At 49.8% G+C, this 18201-nt stretch overlaps 1 protein-coding gene across 2 annotated transcripts in view; it reads right to left on the reverse strand.

Annotated features, from left to right (window-relative positions):
• GCN1 (GCN1 activator of EIF2AK4) overlaps nt 1-18201 on the reverse strand; it is a 54836-nt gene that overhangs the window by 4612 nt on the left and 32023 nt on the right. For both annotated transcript variants that reach the window (XM_077307575.1, XM_077307576.1), the window contains exons 34-54: nt 17765-18011; nt 17249-17370; nt 16146-16260; nt 15791-15970; nt 14313-14533; nt 12592-12660; nt 11815-11953; nt 10621-10817; nt 10061-10203; nt 9387-9504; nt 9008-9223; nt 8583-8747; nt 7418-7579; nt 6489-6581; nt 4890-5033; nt 4492-4761; nt 3949-4062; nt 3441-3671; nt 1557-1750; nt 750-864; nt 74-170 (exon numbers count right to left, since the gene is read on the reverse strand). In XM_077307575.1, the coding sequence (XP_077163690.1) occupies nt 74-170; nt 750-864; nt 1557-1750; nt 3441-3671; nt 3949-4062; nt 4492-4761; nt 4890-5033; nt 6489-6581; nt 7418-7579; nt 8583-8747; nt 9008-9223; nt 9387-9504; nt 10061-10203; nt 10621-10817; nt 11815-11953; nt 12592-12660; nt 14313-14533; nt 15791-15970; nt 16146-16260; nt 17249-17370; nt 17765-18011 (3352 nt within the window). The remainder of the gene's footprint in view (nt 1-73; nt 171-749; nt 865-1556; nt 1751-3440; nt 3672-3948; nt 4063-4491; nt 4762-4889; nt 5034-6488; nt 6582-7417; nt 7580-8582; nt 8748-9007; nt 9224-9386; nt 9505-10060; nt 10204-10620; nt 10818-11814; nt 11954-12591; nt 12661-14312; nt 14534-15790; nt 15971-16145; nt 16261-17248; nt 17371-17764; nt 18012-18201) is intronic.

Consider the following 18201-nt stretch of genomic DNA (forward strand, 5'->3'; position numbering starts at 1 on the left):
TCACCCCAAGGGTCAGACATGACTCGGTGCTTGCACAGGGGATACCTTTACCTTTTTATCTGCCAAAGCATACCTAATAAATGACTGAGGAGGACGTGGTTAAGTTCTTCTTCGGTCAGAAATGCACAGAGCTCCCCCAGGCAGCCAGCGGAGGCTGTGCGGGTGGCGTCCTGGGAACGAAAAGAAACAGGCCCTTTGAGAATCAAGGCTGACACCAAGATGGCACAGCAGGTGTGCCCACGCGCAAACAACGCTTGCTTCCCTAGTCTCCGCTGGACGGCTGGCGGCAAAGAACGCAAACTTGCAACTTATGAGCAACGGCAGCGAAGGTAAACAAAGTGCCTCTCCCGGTTATTTTGTCAAGGAAATAGAAAGCCTGCCTCCTTAAACACACACAGCTGCATCATCTCGGCTTAATTTTAAGGTTTTAAATGTGCTATTATGCGAGATTATTCTCCTTTGTGCTAAGCGGCCCTGAGACCTTTTTGGAGAGAGGCAGCCTAGAAATCTAAAGAACAGAATGAATGAATCAACCAACAGTGCTGGCCCCTATCTAGCACGCTAGTACCTGGTCAGACTGGCAGCTTCCCCTCTAAGTAGAAGCTCTTTTCCCCATCCCCATTGCCTGAGGTCTTTTTGACCAGAGACAGGAGAGAGAGTGGCATTTCCAGGCCTGCCAAGGCCCTGCCCTGCTCCTGCAGCCCTCGCCATCACCCAGAGGCAGGCTGCATTCACCGGCCCAGCAGTACCTCATCATGCCCCAGCATGCTTAGAAGCACCGTGGCGATGCTCTTCCTAACGGCTACATCCACTTTGGCCCCAGCCCCCCGAGTCACGAAGCGCAGGGCTTGGAGCATGGTGTCCCTGAAAAGCAAAAGTGCAAAGGTCAGTCCGGGGAGCCCCACCATGTACTCCCAACACCTCCAAAAAGGGGGAAGAATGCCAGGGGCTGTCAGGATCCAGCCCCTTCTACCACGAGGCAACTATTTGCTGCGTGGGGCGTGTGTGTGTGTGTGTGAGAGAGAGAGAGAGAGAGTGTGTGTGTGTGAGAGATAGAGAGAGAGAGAGATCTAAAATCTCCAGAGAGCAACAGCTTTCCCTCCACAGAGTTGGGAGTTTCTTTCAGCAAAAGTTCCAAAAGTTTTTAGACGCAGGAAGGGAAGTTACCTGACCCAGGCTATTCTATACTGAACAGAGCTGAAGAAGTAGGATACAAACAAAATAAAAAGTCCATTTTGGGCTGAGAGGTAGGACAAATCGTTTTTTAAATAAACAAGACCTTTGTCAGCTCAGCTTCTTTCAAACCCCAACGTGCTGATCTTGGGGAAAAGGGGACGGAAGGAGGCTTAGCGCCATACCGTTCGATGCTAGCAATGACAAAGCAGCAACTCAAAAAGGACAACCGGCGCTGCCAAGGACACAGGATGGGAAGATTCTACAAGGATCCCTCTTACTTCGCACATCCCTGCCTCCAAGGTGCGTGGGAGGCAGCAACTCCTCCTCCAGCATCAAAGCCAGGCGGCATTTTTGGCAGCTGCTTCGACGGCCAGACTCACCTGACGCCGGAGTCCTCGCTGGTGCGGATGCCGTTCAAGAGTTCTGTGAAGAGCGGGTCGACTTTGACGTGGATGGCGATCAGCTTGCCGAGGGCGTCCGCGGCCTTGAGACGGACCACCCGGTTGGGGTCTTGCAGAGCTTTGGTGAAGGTTGTTTGCAGCTGAGGCAAGAAGGGCTTCAAGGCAATGCCCACCTGCGCAGGTTGGGGAGGGAACGGATCAGAGCTGCTCAAAGAGGGTCCCCTTGCAGATGGCACCGCACACAGAGCAACCCACCGATCCCACCTCCCCGAATACAACAACAAGACTTTAATAGCATATAAAAGTCCAATATAAGGAGGGAAAGTGCAAAAGGATCCACTGCTAGAGAAAACAAAGGCAAAGATGATGCTTTAGAGCAGGGGTAGTCAACCTGTGGTCCTCCAGATGTCCATGGATTACAATTCCCATGAGCCCCTGCCAGCAAACGCTAGCAGGGGCTCATGGGAATTGTAGTCCATGGACATCTGGAGGACCACAGGTTGACTACCCCTGCTTTAGGGTAAGACATAAAACATTCACGATTTCACATGGTGAGATATAAAAACTTTGCAACTGGTTCAATTATATCAAGGTTCTGGGATGTCAAAAGAAACAACCTTCCCTAATACCATTCTCGTACGTACAGTAACTTTTGCTCTAAGGCAGGGGTAGTCAACCTGTGGTCCTCCAGATGTTCATGGACTACAATCCCCATGAGCCCCTGCTAGCATTTGCTGGCAGGGGCTCATGGGGACTGTAGTCCGTGAACATCTGGAGGACCACAGGCTGACTACCCCTGTTCTAAGGAACCTTCAGCTCTCTCAGGAATCATGAGATCAACCGTTTGTTTTTACGGGCAAGATCCCAAGCCTCGGTGTGTCAGTGGCCAGTTGGAAAATGTGATGGAGAAAGGTCACACCCTCCTGCCCACCAATCAGCATTCAGCAACCAAAGGAAAGAAACTAATTCAAATGTATTATCCCCTCCAAATTCCCTGCTTGTAAAACCTTCCCTTGGCTCCCCCTGGAGCTGCACTCAGGTGTAGGGAGAAATTCCAGCTTCAGAAACAGAATGTTGTAGCTGAGAATAAAAAGACCACCATCTGCAATGTGGAATCTGCCAGGGCCATGAATGGGACATCCGTAATGAGGTTAGATATATGCCAATAAGGCCTGGTCAGCACCAGAGGGACCTGTGGGCCAACGAGACCGCAGCAGAGTTTGACGGATCTTATAACAAACAAACAAAAAAATCCTGAAATTGGTGTTTTGACCAAATCTTCTATAGCAAACCTCTCCAGTACGTGAACAGACAGAGGTAAGATCAAATATTCAGTTTGGGCAAAGTCCAGATTACCAATCTTTTCCACTTTTAAGAGACAGAATTTTGTAAAAGCTTGAAAGCAGCTATTTCCATGATCACCTTGGGGGAGTAAAGACCTTTTCCAGGTAATTAGGCACTGAAGGGCTTCTTTTTTTTTAACTAGGTTTCTATCTTCATGTACGGCACAAATGGGCATTTGGTGGCCAAGCAGGCTAATAAGCATGTTTGTTGCCTTATGCTGGGAAGGTTAACTGCGCCTTCTCTGAAGAGCTGGGAACTGCGTCCTTGTTATGTGGCTGATCTGCTTCAGGTAGCTGAATTCCTGTTGGCACGGATGAAAGTGATGTGACTGTGAGAGCATGTGTCTCAAGGTGCTCTAAAATCTTCTGTGAAGGCAAAGGGGTGGCAGGTTACAGTAGATGAGTGTTTGGGATGTTGAGTGTCCTGCATAGTGCAGGAGGTTGATGACCCATGAGGACCCTTCCAACTCTATTATTCTACGATTCTACCTCTCCCTGCCCCGATTACCTTCCCGCTTACCTTGGCCAGCAGAAGGCTGAGGGTTTCAAGCAGGGCCACCTTGACGTTCCAGCTGAACCGGTCTCCCAGAATGCGGATGAGCGGCCCCGTAATGCTCACGACAGAAGGCTTCAGGGCATCCGCAGAGGTCAGCTTAATCACGAGCCCCAGAGCTTTGGCGGCTTCTTCCTTCTGCTCTGAGCTGCCGGTCAGAACGCCCTCCCTCAGCACAGGAAGGATTGAAGTCACTCCCTGGGGAAGGGAGAAAGGCAAAGGGGAGTTAGAAAGGGGAGTTAGAAAAGTCGGGCTCATTCGGCAAAGGGTCACGTCACACTCCCCTATCCCAAAAGGTAGACCCAGCACACAAATCCTGCCTTCCCTTTCTGCCCTTGGGGGTTGTAGGGCATCAGCCTCTAGCCAGCTGACAGACCAGCCTGCCTTTCCAGGGAATTCTCTTCACCCTTAAGCCTCCCCCTCTCATTTCATCCTCTCCTTCCCTTGTGTGCCTGCTTTATCCCACAAATGTTACCTTCTTGGGAATGCAGAACCCAGGCACATGTTCTCCGGTGGCCTCGTTCCCCACCATGCGAATATCCCGGTGGAGATCCTCAATGAGAGCCAGCTGGTTCCCAGCGTCCAATTTCTGCAAAAGGAAGCCGAGACAAAATCCTAGTTGCGCGGCTGCCTCCCTGCCAGCAACACTTCCGTGAACTTTCATTAGGAAAGTGACTGCACGTGCAAGCAGCCATGCGTTTCCTTTTCACTTGGGGTTACTCCACTGCGGGGACAGCTTAATGCCACCATCTCTAGCTAAAGGGGAAAAGGCCCATAAGGCTCAGCGCGGTTTACATAAAACGTCACGAACATACGTCGAAATCTAGTGACGGTAACGTAACCGTGGCTCCAAAACAGAAGATGACACATTATAACGTTATACAAACTCGTTTAATTTTTTAAAAGCGGGGTGCTCACCTTGATCCTCAGTTCCCACCCGAAAGACAGCCGTTCATCAAGACAGACCTCTCATTCCCTCCCGGAAACAGCCAGCCCTCGCCCGCCCCTCCGGTCCTACCCTGGTGATGGCATTGAGGGCGTCCCAGCTTTCGTTCAGAACCATGGGGTTGGTGTCGTTGAAGAGCTGGATCAGGCCCGACACCAGGTTCCGCAGGTGGGCCGTGTAGTCCGCCTTCGTCTTGGAGCAGTAGATGTTCAGGATGACGGCGGCCGCCTGCCGCAGCCCCGCCTCAGGGCTGCGAGTCGCCTCCAGCAGGTCTTCGATGACAATCCTCTGCCCGGCCTCGTCTTCCACGGACAGGATGACCGCCTGGCAGTTGGCCATCTCCTGAAAGGTCGCGGCAAAATGAGGCCTTGCGTTTTGGGGCCAAGGATTTTACCTGCCTGCTGCTGTCTCTCCAAGACAGGTGGACTTTCCGGGAGAAGCACTAGGAAATTTCCTCTCTGAGGACGTACCTGCTGCTCTTCGCCTGTCCCAAGTTTCTCCTTCAGCGCAGACATCATGGCGGGTAAGATGACGCCGAGGTGCCGGGTGAGAGCATCCCCAGCCACAGCGGAGAGGAAAGCCAAGACCCTCGTGTTCACGGGAGGAGAAATGAGCTAAGGGGGGGGGGGGGAAGAAGACCAACATGATTGCCTGTCTTAAATCTATGGCCCTTGCGCCAAACTAGCTTGGGGAACCCAAGCAAATATGCAAATAACCTCAACTTTGATCAGTGACCCCGATTTCTAAGGGGCCGTTTCACACCAATCCGGACTTGCCGTTGGTTGGACATTCACTCAGCCGTGCTGCTTTGATGGCGGAGCCGGTGCAATGCACTTGGTTGTCGCTTTTAAAATCCCCACATTCATACTTTGTTTTAAAAGGCCACGTCTCAGAGATGGAACGCGTGCTTTGCGCTGCAAGATCCAGATTCCATCCCTGGCATCTCTTATTCAAAACTATCTCAGGGCACATGACACCTCCGTAGAGGTGTCGCCTGGCAGAGCAGACAGGGGGGGAGGCACAATTGTCAGAAACCCCCAAGTATTTCTGCCATGATTCAGCAGTTTGAAGTCTTTCTCTGATTTCATGCTTTGCCATGCCTGAGTGTAGCTGAAGTCTGCAAGCAGGCCAGATGCCCTAACCTTATTTATTATTTATTAATTAGATTTTTAATGAGCCTCTTGTGGAGCAGAGTGGTAAGACAGCAGACATGCAATCTGAAAGTTCCGCCCATTTGACCCTCAGAAGATGAGCCTTGAACCAGGAGATCCCTTAGTCAAATTTGTCCTTGGTTATGTAGTCATATGAGCCTCTTGTGGCGCAGAGTGTTAAGGCAACAGACTGAAAGCTCTGCCCATGAGGCTGGGAGTTCGATCCCACCAGCCGGCTCAAGGTTGACTCAGCCTTCCATCCTTCCAGGGTTGGTAAAATGAGGACCCAGCTTGCTGGGGGGTAAACGGTCATGACTGGGGAAGGCACTGGCAAACCACCCCGTATTGAGTCTGCCATGAAAACGCTAGAGGGCGTCACCCCAAGGGTCAGACATGACCCGGTGCTTGCACAGGGGATAACTTTACCTTTAATTAGATTTTTATCCTGCCACTCCCAGACAAGCTGGCTCAAGACAGCTCACAACAGATTCCTCACCTTCCTTCCCCCCCCTCCTCCCATGGCTGTTTGATCTCACCTCCTTTCCCATAGTTGTTATCAAGGTGTTGTGACTTCCATAACAAATGTATGCTTTACATTCCTTGGAAGGGGGGGCACCTTCCCTGGCCCCTATATGTTGTGTGCTAGTGTTCTGTAAATTAGTTCTAACTACGCCTTATGTGTAGTATCTCGCTGTGCTCCAATAAAGAAACTTTTCCAAAGAAGGTTTGCTTTCCTTGGAATAACGAAGAACCTCAGAGTTACTTATCTCAGGGAAGGCAATGGTTTAGACAGGTACTTGCTTAGGCAGCTGAGTGCAGTGTGTGAACAGGCCTCTTACAAGCAACAACTCCAGCAGCCAAGACAGTGTAAAGAGATGCCCTTTCATCAGTGAGTGAAGGAACTGTGCACTGCCATACCTTTGGCACCAGGTAAGGCAGCACCACCCGGCTCTTCACAGCCATCACCTGCTTCAGTCCATCCAGAGCAAACTCAGATGTCTCTTTGTCATCCTAGAGAGGGAGGGAGAAAGACAAAAATCAGGCTTCTGTACGGAAGGCACACACAGCTGTGGGTCCTGGTGGTCCACAGGTGACACAGTAAAGCACTTCACAAACATGGGGTCCAATTTAATGAATTGCTGAAAGCTTCCACGGCTGGAGTCAACGGGTAATTCTGGGCTTTCTGGGCTGTCTGCCTGTGGATTAGCCATTTTAGTTCCTGACGTTTCGCCGGGAACTGTGGTGGATATCTTCAGAGGTAGGACGTGGCACGATGAGGATATCTCTGTGCCAAAAAGTGGAGTCTGTGATTGGCACAGAGATTCCCATCTTGCCCTGTGCTACCTCTGAAGATGCCCATCACAATGCCCGGCAAGATTTCAGGGATTAAAACTAACAGGATACGGCCACACAGCCCAGAAAACCCACAGAAACCAAGATTGAATACACTTTGGTTTCTCCCAAGTTCAGATACCTTTGGACTCATGGTTCCTGTCATTGCAAGCATCTCTACTGGACCTGTCGCTTAGCTGTCCATGGGAAAGTAAAGGAGCACACAAGAACCATCTTGCTGGATCAGACCAGTCTCAGCAGTCCATTCCCAGCCTCCAGGAACTTCATAAGAAGGGCCTGAGGGTCAGAGGTAAACTGCACCAGAACATGGAGGTTCCATTTTGCTACAAGGACTACTAATGGACTCATCCTCCAGGGATGTCCCCTACAATGTCCATTTTGGTCATCGCTACATTTCCCCTGGTTGCTACCACTCCAGACCTTCTGAGCCCTACCCGCCAGGGGGTATGGAATTTTGCAAACGCTCCAAACCGGGCAACATCTCAGTTATTTACCAACTGCTTCAGCAAGAAGGGCAGGATGTCTTCGAGCGCCTGGTAGCCAATGGTTGAGTGCAGCTGTTCAAAGGTTTTGGCTGCTGCTTCTCTAACCTCTTCCAGAGGGTCACACAGAGCTTTCCTCACTGTCGGGACCAAAGACTCAGAGAAACACAACACCTGAAGAGATAAAGATCACTCTGGAGGGATTCTGGAAGATATATAATTCATTCATTCACTCATTTGGTTTTCAGCTCAGCTCTCTCAAATGACCCAAGGCGGGTTACATCAACAAAAAAAAAAACATTCCCCCCATAAAACTTTCCCCATAAAAACCTCATAACCCCAGCAAACCAGACAGCTAAAACCTTCTCTCTACTCACAGCCAACCCCCAGAGGAGGTCACTGGATGGTATAGCATAGCCTGAGGTGAGCCCCTAGATCTTAACCCTTGCCTCCACCAAAAACCTGACTGAAGAGCTCCGTTTTGCATACCATGCTGAACTCTGACAGTTCTGTCAGGGCTCTCAGCTCTCCCGGGAGCTCATTCTACCAGCTCAGGGCCCAAACTCCTGAGAAACCAAAACTTGCAAAGGGCGAGGGGGGGGACTAAACAACCTTAACATTTAATTCTCATTCAGTGACAACAAATTATTCACAACCACTTAAGTCTTGTGGGGAAAGTTAATATTGCTGTAATATTTCCTCTATTCCATTTAAAAAAGGAAGTGTTCCACTCTTTGGCTCCACCATCCGCAGGCACGTCCGCTACATATCCAGTCCCTTTGGAGTGGCAAGAGGATTTTCATTGGTCAGGAAGAGGGAGCACGCAAGGCCAAGCGCCACATCCGAACAGCACAAGAATCCCGAAAGTGTAAGCCACCACGAGCCGACACGGCTGAGAGCATTAACAAATCGAATTCCAAACAGAAAAAGAAATAAAATCGCAGTGGGGGTAAAAGTATAATGAGAGAAAGTGCAAAAAAAGCTTTATTCCCGATGTTTTTCAACTTGGCAATTAAATGCTACATTGAAAGGGGCAGTGAGTAAGAAAAGCAGAGGGACAAATAAGCAGAGGATACACTGCCCCCTAGAGCTAAGCCCTAAATATACACTCTCCTAGTGACGCCATTAAGACGCTCAAGGCCACCAGGCTCCCGGCAAGAAAGTGAAGCAAACTTACGGCATCTCTGCTGGTGGACTTCATGATCTCGCTCAGCCCAATGCAGACCCCTTGCCGCTTGTCGCTCATCTCAGACCTCAGGCCTTCTTCCAAAATGGGGATGATTTCCGGGAGGATCTTTTCGCCCAGCTTCCGGACAAGGTCCCCCAACGTCCGGGCTGCAATCTGTCCCCATGGAACACAAGAGGGTCAGGGTGAGTGAATCGGAACGAATCCTGTTGTGACTGTTTTTACCTCTGAGCTAAGAAATACCAGACTGGCCCGACATCATTCCTACACCCATAGCAAGTACAGCCACGTGGGAGTAGGGCTCCTCAAAGGTAAGTTCATAAACAGCATCCGTTGACTACCAATGCCTACATGACATCTGACAGCCAAATGACCCGCGTGCTGTGCGGAAAAGCCCACCGGTCCAAATACTTAACGGTTCTCTTGTCAGCGCAGGTACTGGCCAAGAATCCCAAAAGGAGGCCGAAGAGCGTTGGCAGAATCTCCCGCAGCGTGCGGGGCGTGTTTGAGACCACGATCTTCCAGACGTGCAGGGACGCTTGGCGAACCACCAGCTGGGTATCCGATCGGCCCATGTACAGCCCTGCCAAGACACGGTTCCGCCGTTCCACGCCAAGCACGTGAATGATGGCCTGGGAAGAACAACATTGACACAAAAAAGGAAGTTAACAAGGAAACTGCTGAGGGGGTGGGGGGCTACTGGGGAAAACCCACTCTGCCACCTTCTTTTCCTTTGTTTGTACATTATTCTGTGGCGGCAGCAGATACTGAAAAGGGGGAAAAAACAGCCCTCACTTTGTTGGACTGGGCTGTGCCAAAGTTGTCATCCTCGGAGGCAGTTTCTGTGGTCATTTTCCCAGTGACTCCTGAGATGTGGAACAGGAGGTCCCCAAGCAGCTGAACTGAGCTGAACCTGAGAAAAAGGTAGAGGCAGAGGGTGAGATAAAACCCACCCAACCGTTATGCTTAGGCACACACACAGCCAGACTGATTTGGGATCTCTATTCCCAACTGCATATCTCAATAGTGAAGCGGGTACATTCCCTTTCCCTTCCCCCTTCCCCCTTCCCCCTTCCCCCTTCCCCCTTCATTCATTCATTCATTCATTCATTCATTCATTCATTCATTCATTCATTCATTCATTCATTCATTCATTCATTCATTCATTCATTCATTCATTCATTCATTCTATATACCACCCCTGTTTTAGATGTGGATTGTTAACACACATGACTATAAAAAAGGGACACCTGAAGGGCCTTTGCAGATAGTTGCCCTAATAGACCAGAACTCTGAGAACTCTGAGAATTACCCAGCCAATTCCAAAAGCCTTCCTAGTGTCCACAATTGTGTCTCATAATAGAGAACTCTGTCCTGGGCAGCTCCTGGAGGCCTGCCACTCACATCCGTCCTGCCGAGTGCTGTAGGAAGACAGAGAGGGCCCACCTGCCTGGAAATCAGCACCTTACCTGATCCGCCAAAGGTCATCGAAGAGTCCCTGCTCCAGCTGAGGCAGCAGCAGCGCAATGGCCGTCTCAGCATACATGCTTATAATCCTCTGTCCGGCACGTAAGGCTGTGTCTCGCACAAACTCGTTCTCATCTGCCAGCGCCTAGGCAAGCGGATACAAATTTTGGGGGGGGGAGGACTGTAAGTACGATGCGTCAGCCCCAGGAAAGGGGCAATATCCCATGTCTCCCAATTAGTGGGCAAACACTACTCCTGATAAACATAGAACAAGACGAGCTGGGTTTTTTGTACCCTGCTTTTCACTACCCGAAGGAGTCTCCAACTGGATTACAATCGCCTGCCCTTCCTCTCCCCGCAACAAACACCCTGTGAAGTAGGCGAGAGGCTGAGAGAACCAGTTCTGGTTCCAGGTCACCCAGCTGGCTGCATATGGAGGAGGGGGAATCAAACCCAGTTCTCCAAATTAAAGTCTGTTGCTTTTAACCACTACGCCAAACAAGGCTCTATCCCCCCTAAAAAGGACAACAAACATGGATTCAAACATCCAGCTGCTTCCTACCTTAAGGATGCAGGGTATGATGGGTCCAACGTAAGGTATAAACTTCTCCCCAAAGGTAATGGGCAAGTAGTTGAACATCATGATGTAACCATCCCGGACATGCGGAGCAATGTCCACTTTGCTTGCTGTGGCCACAATTTCTGGCATAAGTTTCTCCAGCTTTTCCACCCCCAAGCCCGCCATGACTTCAGCCAGACCTGTATTGGTAGGAGGAGGGGAGACGGAAACAGTGCAGCGTTATAAGGATGAAGGTATGATCATCAGGGCTTCCTATGTTTCATGTTCTCACAGAAAAACTGCAGAACGTAGTACCACCCAGAGAATCTGGCTTCCTAACGAACTCAGCTTTTATCTCTTAGGGAGCTCCTCCGCCAGGCATTTGGTTGAGGTTGACCCGAACCACTGCTTCCCATCACCCCCCCCCAAGCCTCCCTCCTACAACTATCACTGCAGACCCGCCCATCCCACTGAGCCATCAGTACGTGTTGATTTATTGTTCTCCTAGTGTTCTATCGATCCATAATGTTTATTGCTATTATTGTATTACTATGAACAGAGTTATCTGTATCGTTCCGGTTTGATGTAAACAGCCCAGAGCCTTCGAGGAGGGCGGTATATAAATATACATTTAATTAATTAATATAACGGAAGGAACTAATCCTTAGTTTGCAAAAATGTTCTCGAATGAGAATGGAAAACCCATGATGGAATCTCACTTGGCAGGGGGTACAGGTTCAAACAATTTGTTGCCCTTTCTCCATGCCAAGCAACAAGGGACTGACTCTCTCTCTCACACACACACACACAACACACACAGACAGCTACTGGCTGTCAAATTCCACTTCTCTGGCTGTAAGATCTGGGTTCCCTTGGTGCAGATTATGTATTTCAGCTTGGATCTCTCTTGTGGCTTTGATAGCTATTCATCATTGATAGGACACATTCCAGTAAGGAAGTATTAGGTAACCTTTACTGAATTAACCTCCAAACAATCTTCAGAGGTCGGACAGTGCAGGCAATCAGCTCCTTGCCCCCAAGCTGCCTGGCATGATACCGCTGACTCCCTTGCACGTCAATTCGGTACTTTGCCGAGGAGATGGCAACAGGTCCTATCTTGTGATAGGCTTTAGATGCCAAGAAGGGAAAGGAAGGAGAAGACAACTCCAGCATTAGACAAAGCCAGTTAATTCTTGCCTTGCGCAGCACCAGATCGATCCACCGAGCTCTGCTCATAGGTCAGGGTCTCCATCAACCAAGGCAGCAAGTCCTCAAAGCAGGACTCGCCCATCCCCTTCACCATCGCCCCGAGTGCCTTTGCAGAGACCGTGCGCACCTGCGGGTTCAAAGAAAGAGGTCGTGAGAACTGGAGAGAAGGAGGGAGTAGGGTATACCAGCATTGGTCCAGCATGGCCCAGGCTAGCCAAATCTCATCAGAAGTGAAATAGGGTCCAGCCCTGGTCAATACTAGGATGGGAGACCACCATGGAATTTCATGGAATTTCTTTCTCATAAGAAGGCAATGGCAAACAACCTCTGTTAGTCTGATGTCTTAAAATATCTATGGGATTGCTACAAGTCAGCTGCGACTTGGTGGCGTTTTATGCATACACATATGCATAGTAGCAAGCCTGTTTTTAGCCTGGGCAAGGTTCAACAGTCGGCATCTCCAGTTAAAGGATCTCATGGGACTAGTCTGGGACTTCAGAGAGCTGGTGCCCTTCAGAACAGATAGTCCTGAGCAAGAGGAACCAAGGAGTCCTACTGGGTACTGCTGGCTCAGTTGGTAAAGCACGCAGTTTGCATGCAGATGGTCCCAGGTTCAATTCCAAGCACCTCCAGTCCACGGGGTCTAAGGGAGAGGACCTGTGGGCCTCTCAGAATAAGCAGCGCTGCGGTACCTAAGCCACTATTCTGACTCACTACTCACTACTCAGAAGTCCAACAACAACAAAAATTGGTAGAATGGCATACCTCAGGCACTGGGTCCAACAAAGACGCTTTCAGTCCAGGAGTCACGCTGGGCAAGTAAGGAGCCAGATCCTGAAACAGACAATGGGCAAGTTGGGAAAGCCCTTTGGAAAAAACTGGACGGGGAAGCAAGAGGGTCATTCTGTAAAAAGACACACTTTTTACAATGGTCCTGAGATCTGCTGAAGATGCACTCTCAGTTCAATCCCCCTGGGCACCACTGCTTCTCCACATCTGGTAATGGGGAAGGGCAGCAGGTCAGCCTGCCATCCCTGGAGCGCGACACCTCAAAAGAGCAAAACTGTGGCAGAACCACCGCCACAGCTGCCACCCTCCATGCCAGCTTGGAGGAGCGAGGTGGGCAGGTGCAGCAGCAAGGCGGAGCCTTCACATGGCAATGCAGGTGCAGCGTGATGGACGGGCAAATCTGCTCAGCAGATGCGCCTAGAGTGGCTGGTGGCAGTGGGAGCGAACCGGTTTGCTTTTGGCACTCCCAGAGGGGGGGGCAACTTCCCCGAATGGAGCTGTGGGGCTTTGCAACCTCCTGCAGACTAACTCAAAGGGACAGGGAGGGCTTGGGGGTCTCTTCCACCACACTTGGCCCATGTGAGTAGATTTTAGCATCTGATTAAGCTCTGGGGAAGAGAGTTGGTTCTTATGCCCTGCTCTTTTCTACCCGCTCTGTGGGTATGAATCTGCTGATGGTCCCGGGGCCCCGGGAAGCACGCCAAGCCTCGACCAGGGCCAGGGCCTCTTCAGGGCCTTTTCCCGCTGGTGGAATGAGCGCTCCCTGAAGAGCTGCAGGCCCTGCCAGAGCTCTTGAGGTTCTGCTGGGCCTGCAAGATGGAGCTTTTCCGCTAGGCGTTTGGTTGAAGCTGGGCGCGACGAGTACTTGGGAATTTCAAACTCCCCCCTTCCTGGTTCTTGGGTCCTAGACCTATATAGAACCATGTTTGAATTTCTCTGTTTTTCTAAATTCCTAGCCACTCCAGCCCACTAAGCATTGGAGGCTGGGGGAGATGCCATTTTGTTCTATTGTATTTTATTGTTTGATTGTATTTTATTTTATGGGGTTAAGATTGGGGATTTTATTGTTGTAAGGTTATTTTTATGTAAATATGTGCTTATATTCATGCTGTGAACCGCCATGAGCCAGTTCGCTGGGAACAGCAGTACAGAAATTAAATTATAAATCAAAATAATACATAGGAAGTTCATGAAAGAGCAGTTTCTCAGTGGAACAGGTTTCCTCAGGAGGTGGTGGGTTCTCCATCTTTGGAGATTTTTAAACAGAGGCTGGAGAGCCATCTGACAGAGAGGCTGATTCTGTGAAGGCTCAAGGGGTGGCAGGTTACAGTGGATGAGCGATAGGATTGTGAGTGTCCTGCATAGTGCAGGGGGTTGGACTAGATGACCCATGAGGTACCAACTCTATGATTCTATGATTCTAAAATAGCCCAACTGACCCCCTACGGTTTCTGTTCAAAAAGTTCTACTGTATTGTTAATTGTTATGTTCTTGTTACTCAATACTGGTTCTTACTGTTATTGTTACTGTTATGTTATGATTATTGTTATTACAGTTACAATGCATACCCCTATGTTTTATGTAAAACACCCTGAGCCTTAAGGGACGGCGGTACAGAAATAGAAATATAATACATAAAGAAAGAAAAATAATAATTAATGCCTTCTACAGTAGAAAAGCTGTCCTCTGCAGCGTACCTTCTGATCAGTCAGGGAATACATATTCCCAATTATCTGGGCTGCCATCTTCCTGGTGTCCGTGGAACGATCTTGGAAGGCTCTCTGGACAATAGGCAAGATGAGGGCCAGAGACGGCGCATCGATGAAATGGACGAACTTGGTGTCCAGCAGGGTCTGCAGACACTTCTGAGTCTTCCTGGAGGGATCCGTCAAGGCGTCCAGGAGAACCGGCGCAATTGCTGTGAGTTGGAAAAGGAGAAGGAAAAGGGTGGTCACTGTTTTGCATGATGTGAAGTTCTTTTGTCGGTTCTAAGACTGATAACAGCAATAACACAATACACAACCATCTCCTCAAAAAACTACTGGCAGCTTCAGGCATATAGCATAAATAAATAGCTTCTTTCTAGATGGCTACTAGAGGCGTGCAAAAAAATTTGTTTTTTTTTTCTTCCAGTGTCTTATTGGACCTAAAGCAATTCTGGTATTTCCAAAAAAAATCCCTGATCCAAATACCAGTGTGGTATTTGAGTACAGGCGTCTTTGGAAACAACCAAGATTTTTGGGATCCAATAGATCTGAGAAGGAAAACCATGATTTTAAAAAGGCAACACGACCTTGGGGCTGGCTTGACTTCTCCTGCAGCAGGGTTGAAACCAAACCACAGGGGAAGTTCTCCCCATAATCTGTATATGGTAGGGAGGTCTCTTCCCACCGCATTCAGAGCCCTACTGGGAGGGTTCCCACTGCTGGGTGGTTTAAACCAGGGGTAGTCAACCTGTGGTCCTCCAGATGTCCATGGACTACAATTCCCATGAGCCCCCTGCCAGCGTTTGCTGGCAGGGGGCTCATGGGAATTGTAGTCCATGGACATTTGGAGGACCACAGGTTGACTACCCCTGGTTTAAACCACCCAGCTGCAGAAGCTGTCTGCAGGATTTGCACGGGGCAAGGAATCTCTCACCATGGCACGCAGGTCTGAGAGGAGCTGAAAGTTCCCACCACCCCAGTTGGATTGGCATGCCTGCATATGCCCAAATAAAAGCTGGGAAAATTCGGGCTTTATTCTCGTCAACTATACTAGCATGTGATCAGATCAGAGAATCTGCAATTGGCTTAAATAATACCCCCAGTATACTACTAAGGTTGTTGTTTTTTTTAATTCAGCTTGGTTTAGTTAAACGCACCCCCCAACTGGTTTCGCCTTCAAGCCCCCCAAGGAGCACCCAGCCCTACAGCATCTCACCCCCCATCCATTCCTACCCGCAGTATGCGCTTATGTGACACCCACCTATTCCTGAGGCAGAATCCACAGAGGTTTACTCCAATCGGATCCAACGGCTCCGGTGTTTACACAGAGATTCTAAAGCTCACGGAGCGATCCTGTGCTCTTTAGGCTTCGTACTATTATTACGCTTGTGGGAGGAACAGCTGACCTCCTTGAACAAAAGCCGAACAATGCCCCTCGGTCTGAAACGTTCCCCCCGACGGACGCTTACCTAAAATCTCGGGATTTCTGATCACCGACCCAATCTGCCGGAGAGCCTGCTGCCCTGCCTTCTGGACCTTCACGTGGGAATCCGTGAGGACTTCGGTGAGTTTTGGCACGATGTTTGGCAAACAGGACGAGAGCTGCTTGGGGGCGCAGTAGGCCATGGCCCCAAGCAATTCCACCGAGCCTGGGGAAGACACGAAGCAGGACATTCACTGACCACTCCACTGGAGCCAAGGGAAAGGGGGCTCAATTGACTCAGAAGGCTTGGGCGAAATCAGAATGGGAATTGAAGTCCATGGATATCAGGAGGACCGCAGTTTGACTACCCCTGGTCAAGGCCGTCCGACTGAAGAGCTTACCGGCTTTGGTTCTCCAGGACTCCTCCTCGAGAGCAGCCAGCAGGGACGGCAGGACCAGCTTCACGCCGTGGGCACTGAGGTTGCTCATCACAGCCTTGGCACAGTCGTCGGCAGCCTTGAGGAACAGAGGACCATGTTTAGGATCTGCCCCCAATTCCTGCCGAGATCCAACCGCCAAACATCATTTCTAATTTGCATTCCAGCAGGGGGAGGATGAGGTTTGCTCCAATAAGGGTGGTGGAAACGCAGAGGTGGTCCCGGGAGGGGGAGCGAAAGGTACAGCCCCACACTAAAATGCATGTGATTATTCACTCTCAGCAAAAGGCAGACAGGATCCTGCGGCTCCCACACCGTTAGGCAGGTTCGTTCTGGGTTTTGAGAGCATTTTATTCCTCGACGGGAAAGGGAGTCAAGCCAAATCCTTGCAATACAACTAATGAGGGATACCCAACAAAATTCGCCACATCCTTAAGGTGGTTGCATCTTGTGGCACTCCTGGCCCTGCACTGCCCCCTCCCCATTTGTCAGCACTGCAGAGCTCTCCCTGTTCTTGGTAAGGCCTCCTGTACGTTCCTTGCCCGATTGCAGTGTGGCGATGGCTGGGGCTCTCCGTTCATCTCCATGTAAATCCTCAGGGAGGGGCACTTACTATGCCTCCCTTATGCTGGTCTATGACCGTAACAAAGATCTGACAGACTGAGTATGCCTCCATTGCCAAAGCTACAGATGGGTGCTGGAGCGCCCCCGCCCCCAACAGACAAGGAATCGAAGGGCTAATCTGCCCAATACAAATTAGCCCTTGCCCTTGGAAAGGTTTTTAGGGGGTGGCTTTTAATATAGCTTTAACTGAAACTTACATATTATTTTAATTATGTAAAAAATATTATTCTTTACATTTCATTTTGCTGTTACCCACCCTGATTCAATTGGAAAGAGTGGGCTATAAAAATAAAGTATTTTTTGTTTTTTTATTTTTATGTTTTTTATTATAGTTGCTGTTTTTATTGTTTTATTGTTGTTGTTTTGATCATGACCATTACTGTTTTTGTTGTTGTTATACTTTGTTGAACTGCCTGCATGCTTGGGAGCCTCATGCCCCTTACCTCTCGGACGTACTGATTCCCATCTCCGAAGCAGAGCAGCAAGTGGGGTAACACGTGAACCACGTAGGGCTCAAACAGCTTCCCGAGCATGGTGCAGAGCATCTCAAAGGCGAACAAGGCCCCTGTTGAGAGACAGAGCAGTCAGAAAGGACCACGGGTCAATCAGCCCGCAGCTGAATTACCTGTCTGCGCTGATTCTCGGATACAGTTCCAGCACCTGGCTGATGAAGAAACACTACCCAACAGAACAACAGATTCTTCCTGTAAACTTGGACTTTAATCTTCCAGAGGGGAGCTGCGAAAGCTGACATCCAGAGGCTATGTTCAAACTGCAGCCTCTCAGCAGCAGGACCAAGACAAAGGGAGGAATGGCTGCTCTATACCCCCATCTCTAGAGCAATGCAGCTCTGAAAGATCATGTTCAAACTGGTAAATTTAATCAGGCTGCACTAACAGCACCCCTGGTCTGAGCTATGGAAGCAGAGCAGGTCAAGGAGAAAAGCGTGCTCAATTCACCTTCTCGCCGTCGGAAGTTCTTCTTGTCCTGGATGGCGTCGGTCAGAGTGGCCATCATTTCCTGCTGCTTCAGTGAGAGGATGCCAAGGCCTTTCACCAGGCCGGCTAGCCCGTAGGCGGCCCCTTTCCTTTCAGCGTACTTATCCGATTCCAGCAGCAGCTGCATCAGCTTCTGGATCATTCCTCCCGCATCTTCTTTGATTGCAGGCACGAGAGGCGGCAGGCAGCCAGCCACAGACTCCTGAACCTATGAGAAGCAGCACCGATAGATCACCAGATGGGCGCCAACTGATCCAGTGTTAAGGGAACTTCTGATAGCTGAAGAATATTGTTCCCAACATGCATCTCTCCTAACCACGTTAAGTAGAATCGTAGAATCATAGAGTTGGAAGGGGCCATACAGGCCATCTAGTCCAACCCCCTGCTCAACGCAGGAT

The sequence above is a fragment of the Paroedura picta genome, chromosome 13, assembly GCF_049243985.1.
Source record: "Paroedura picta isolate Pp20150507F chromosome 13, Ppicta_v3.0, whole genome shotgun sequence".
Lineage (NCBI taxonomy): Eukaryota > Metazoa > Chordata > Lepidosauria > Squamata > Gekkonidae > Paroedura > Paroedura picta.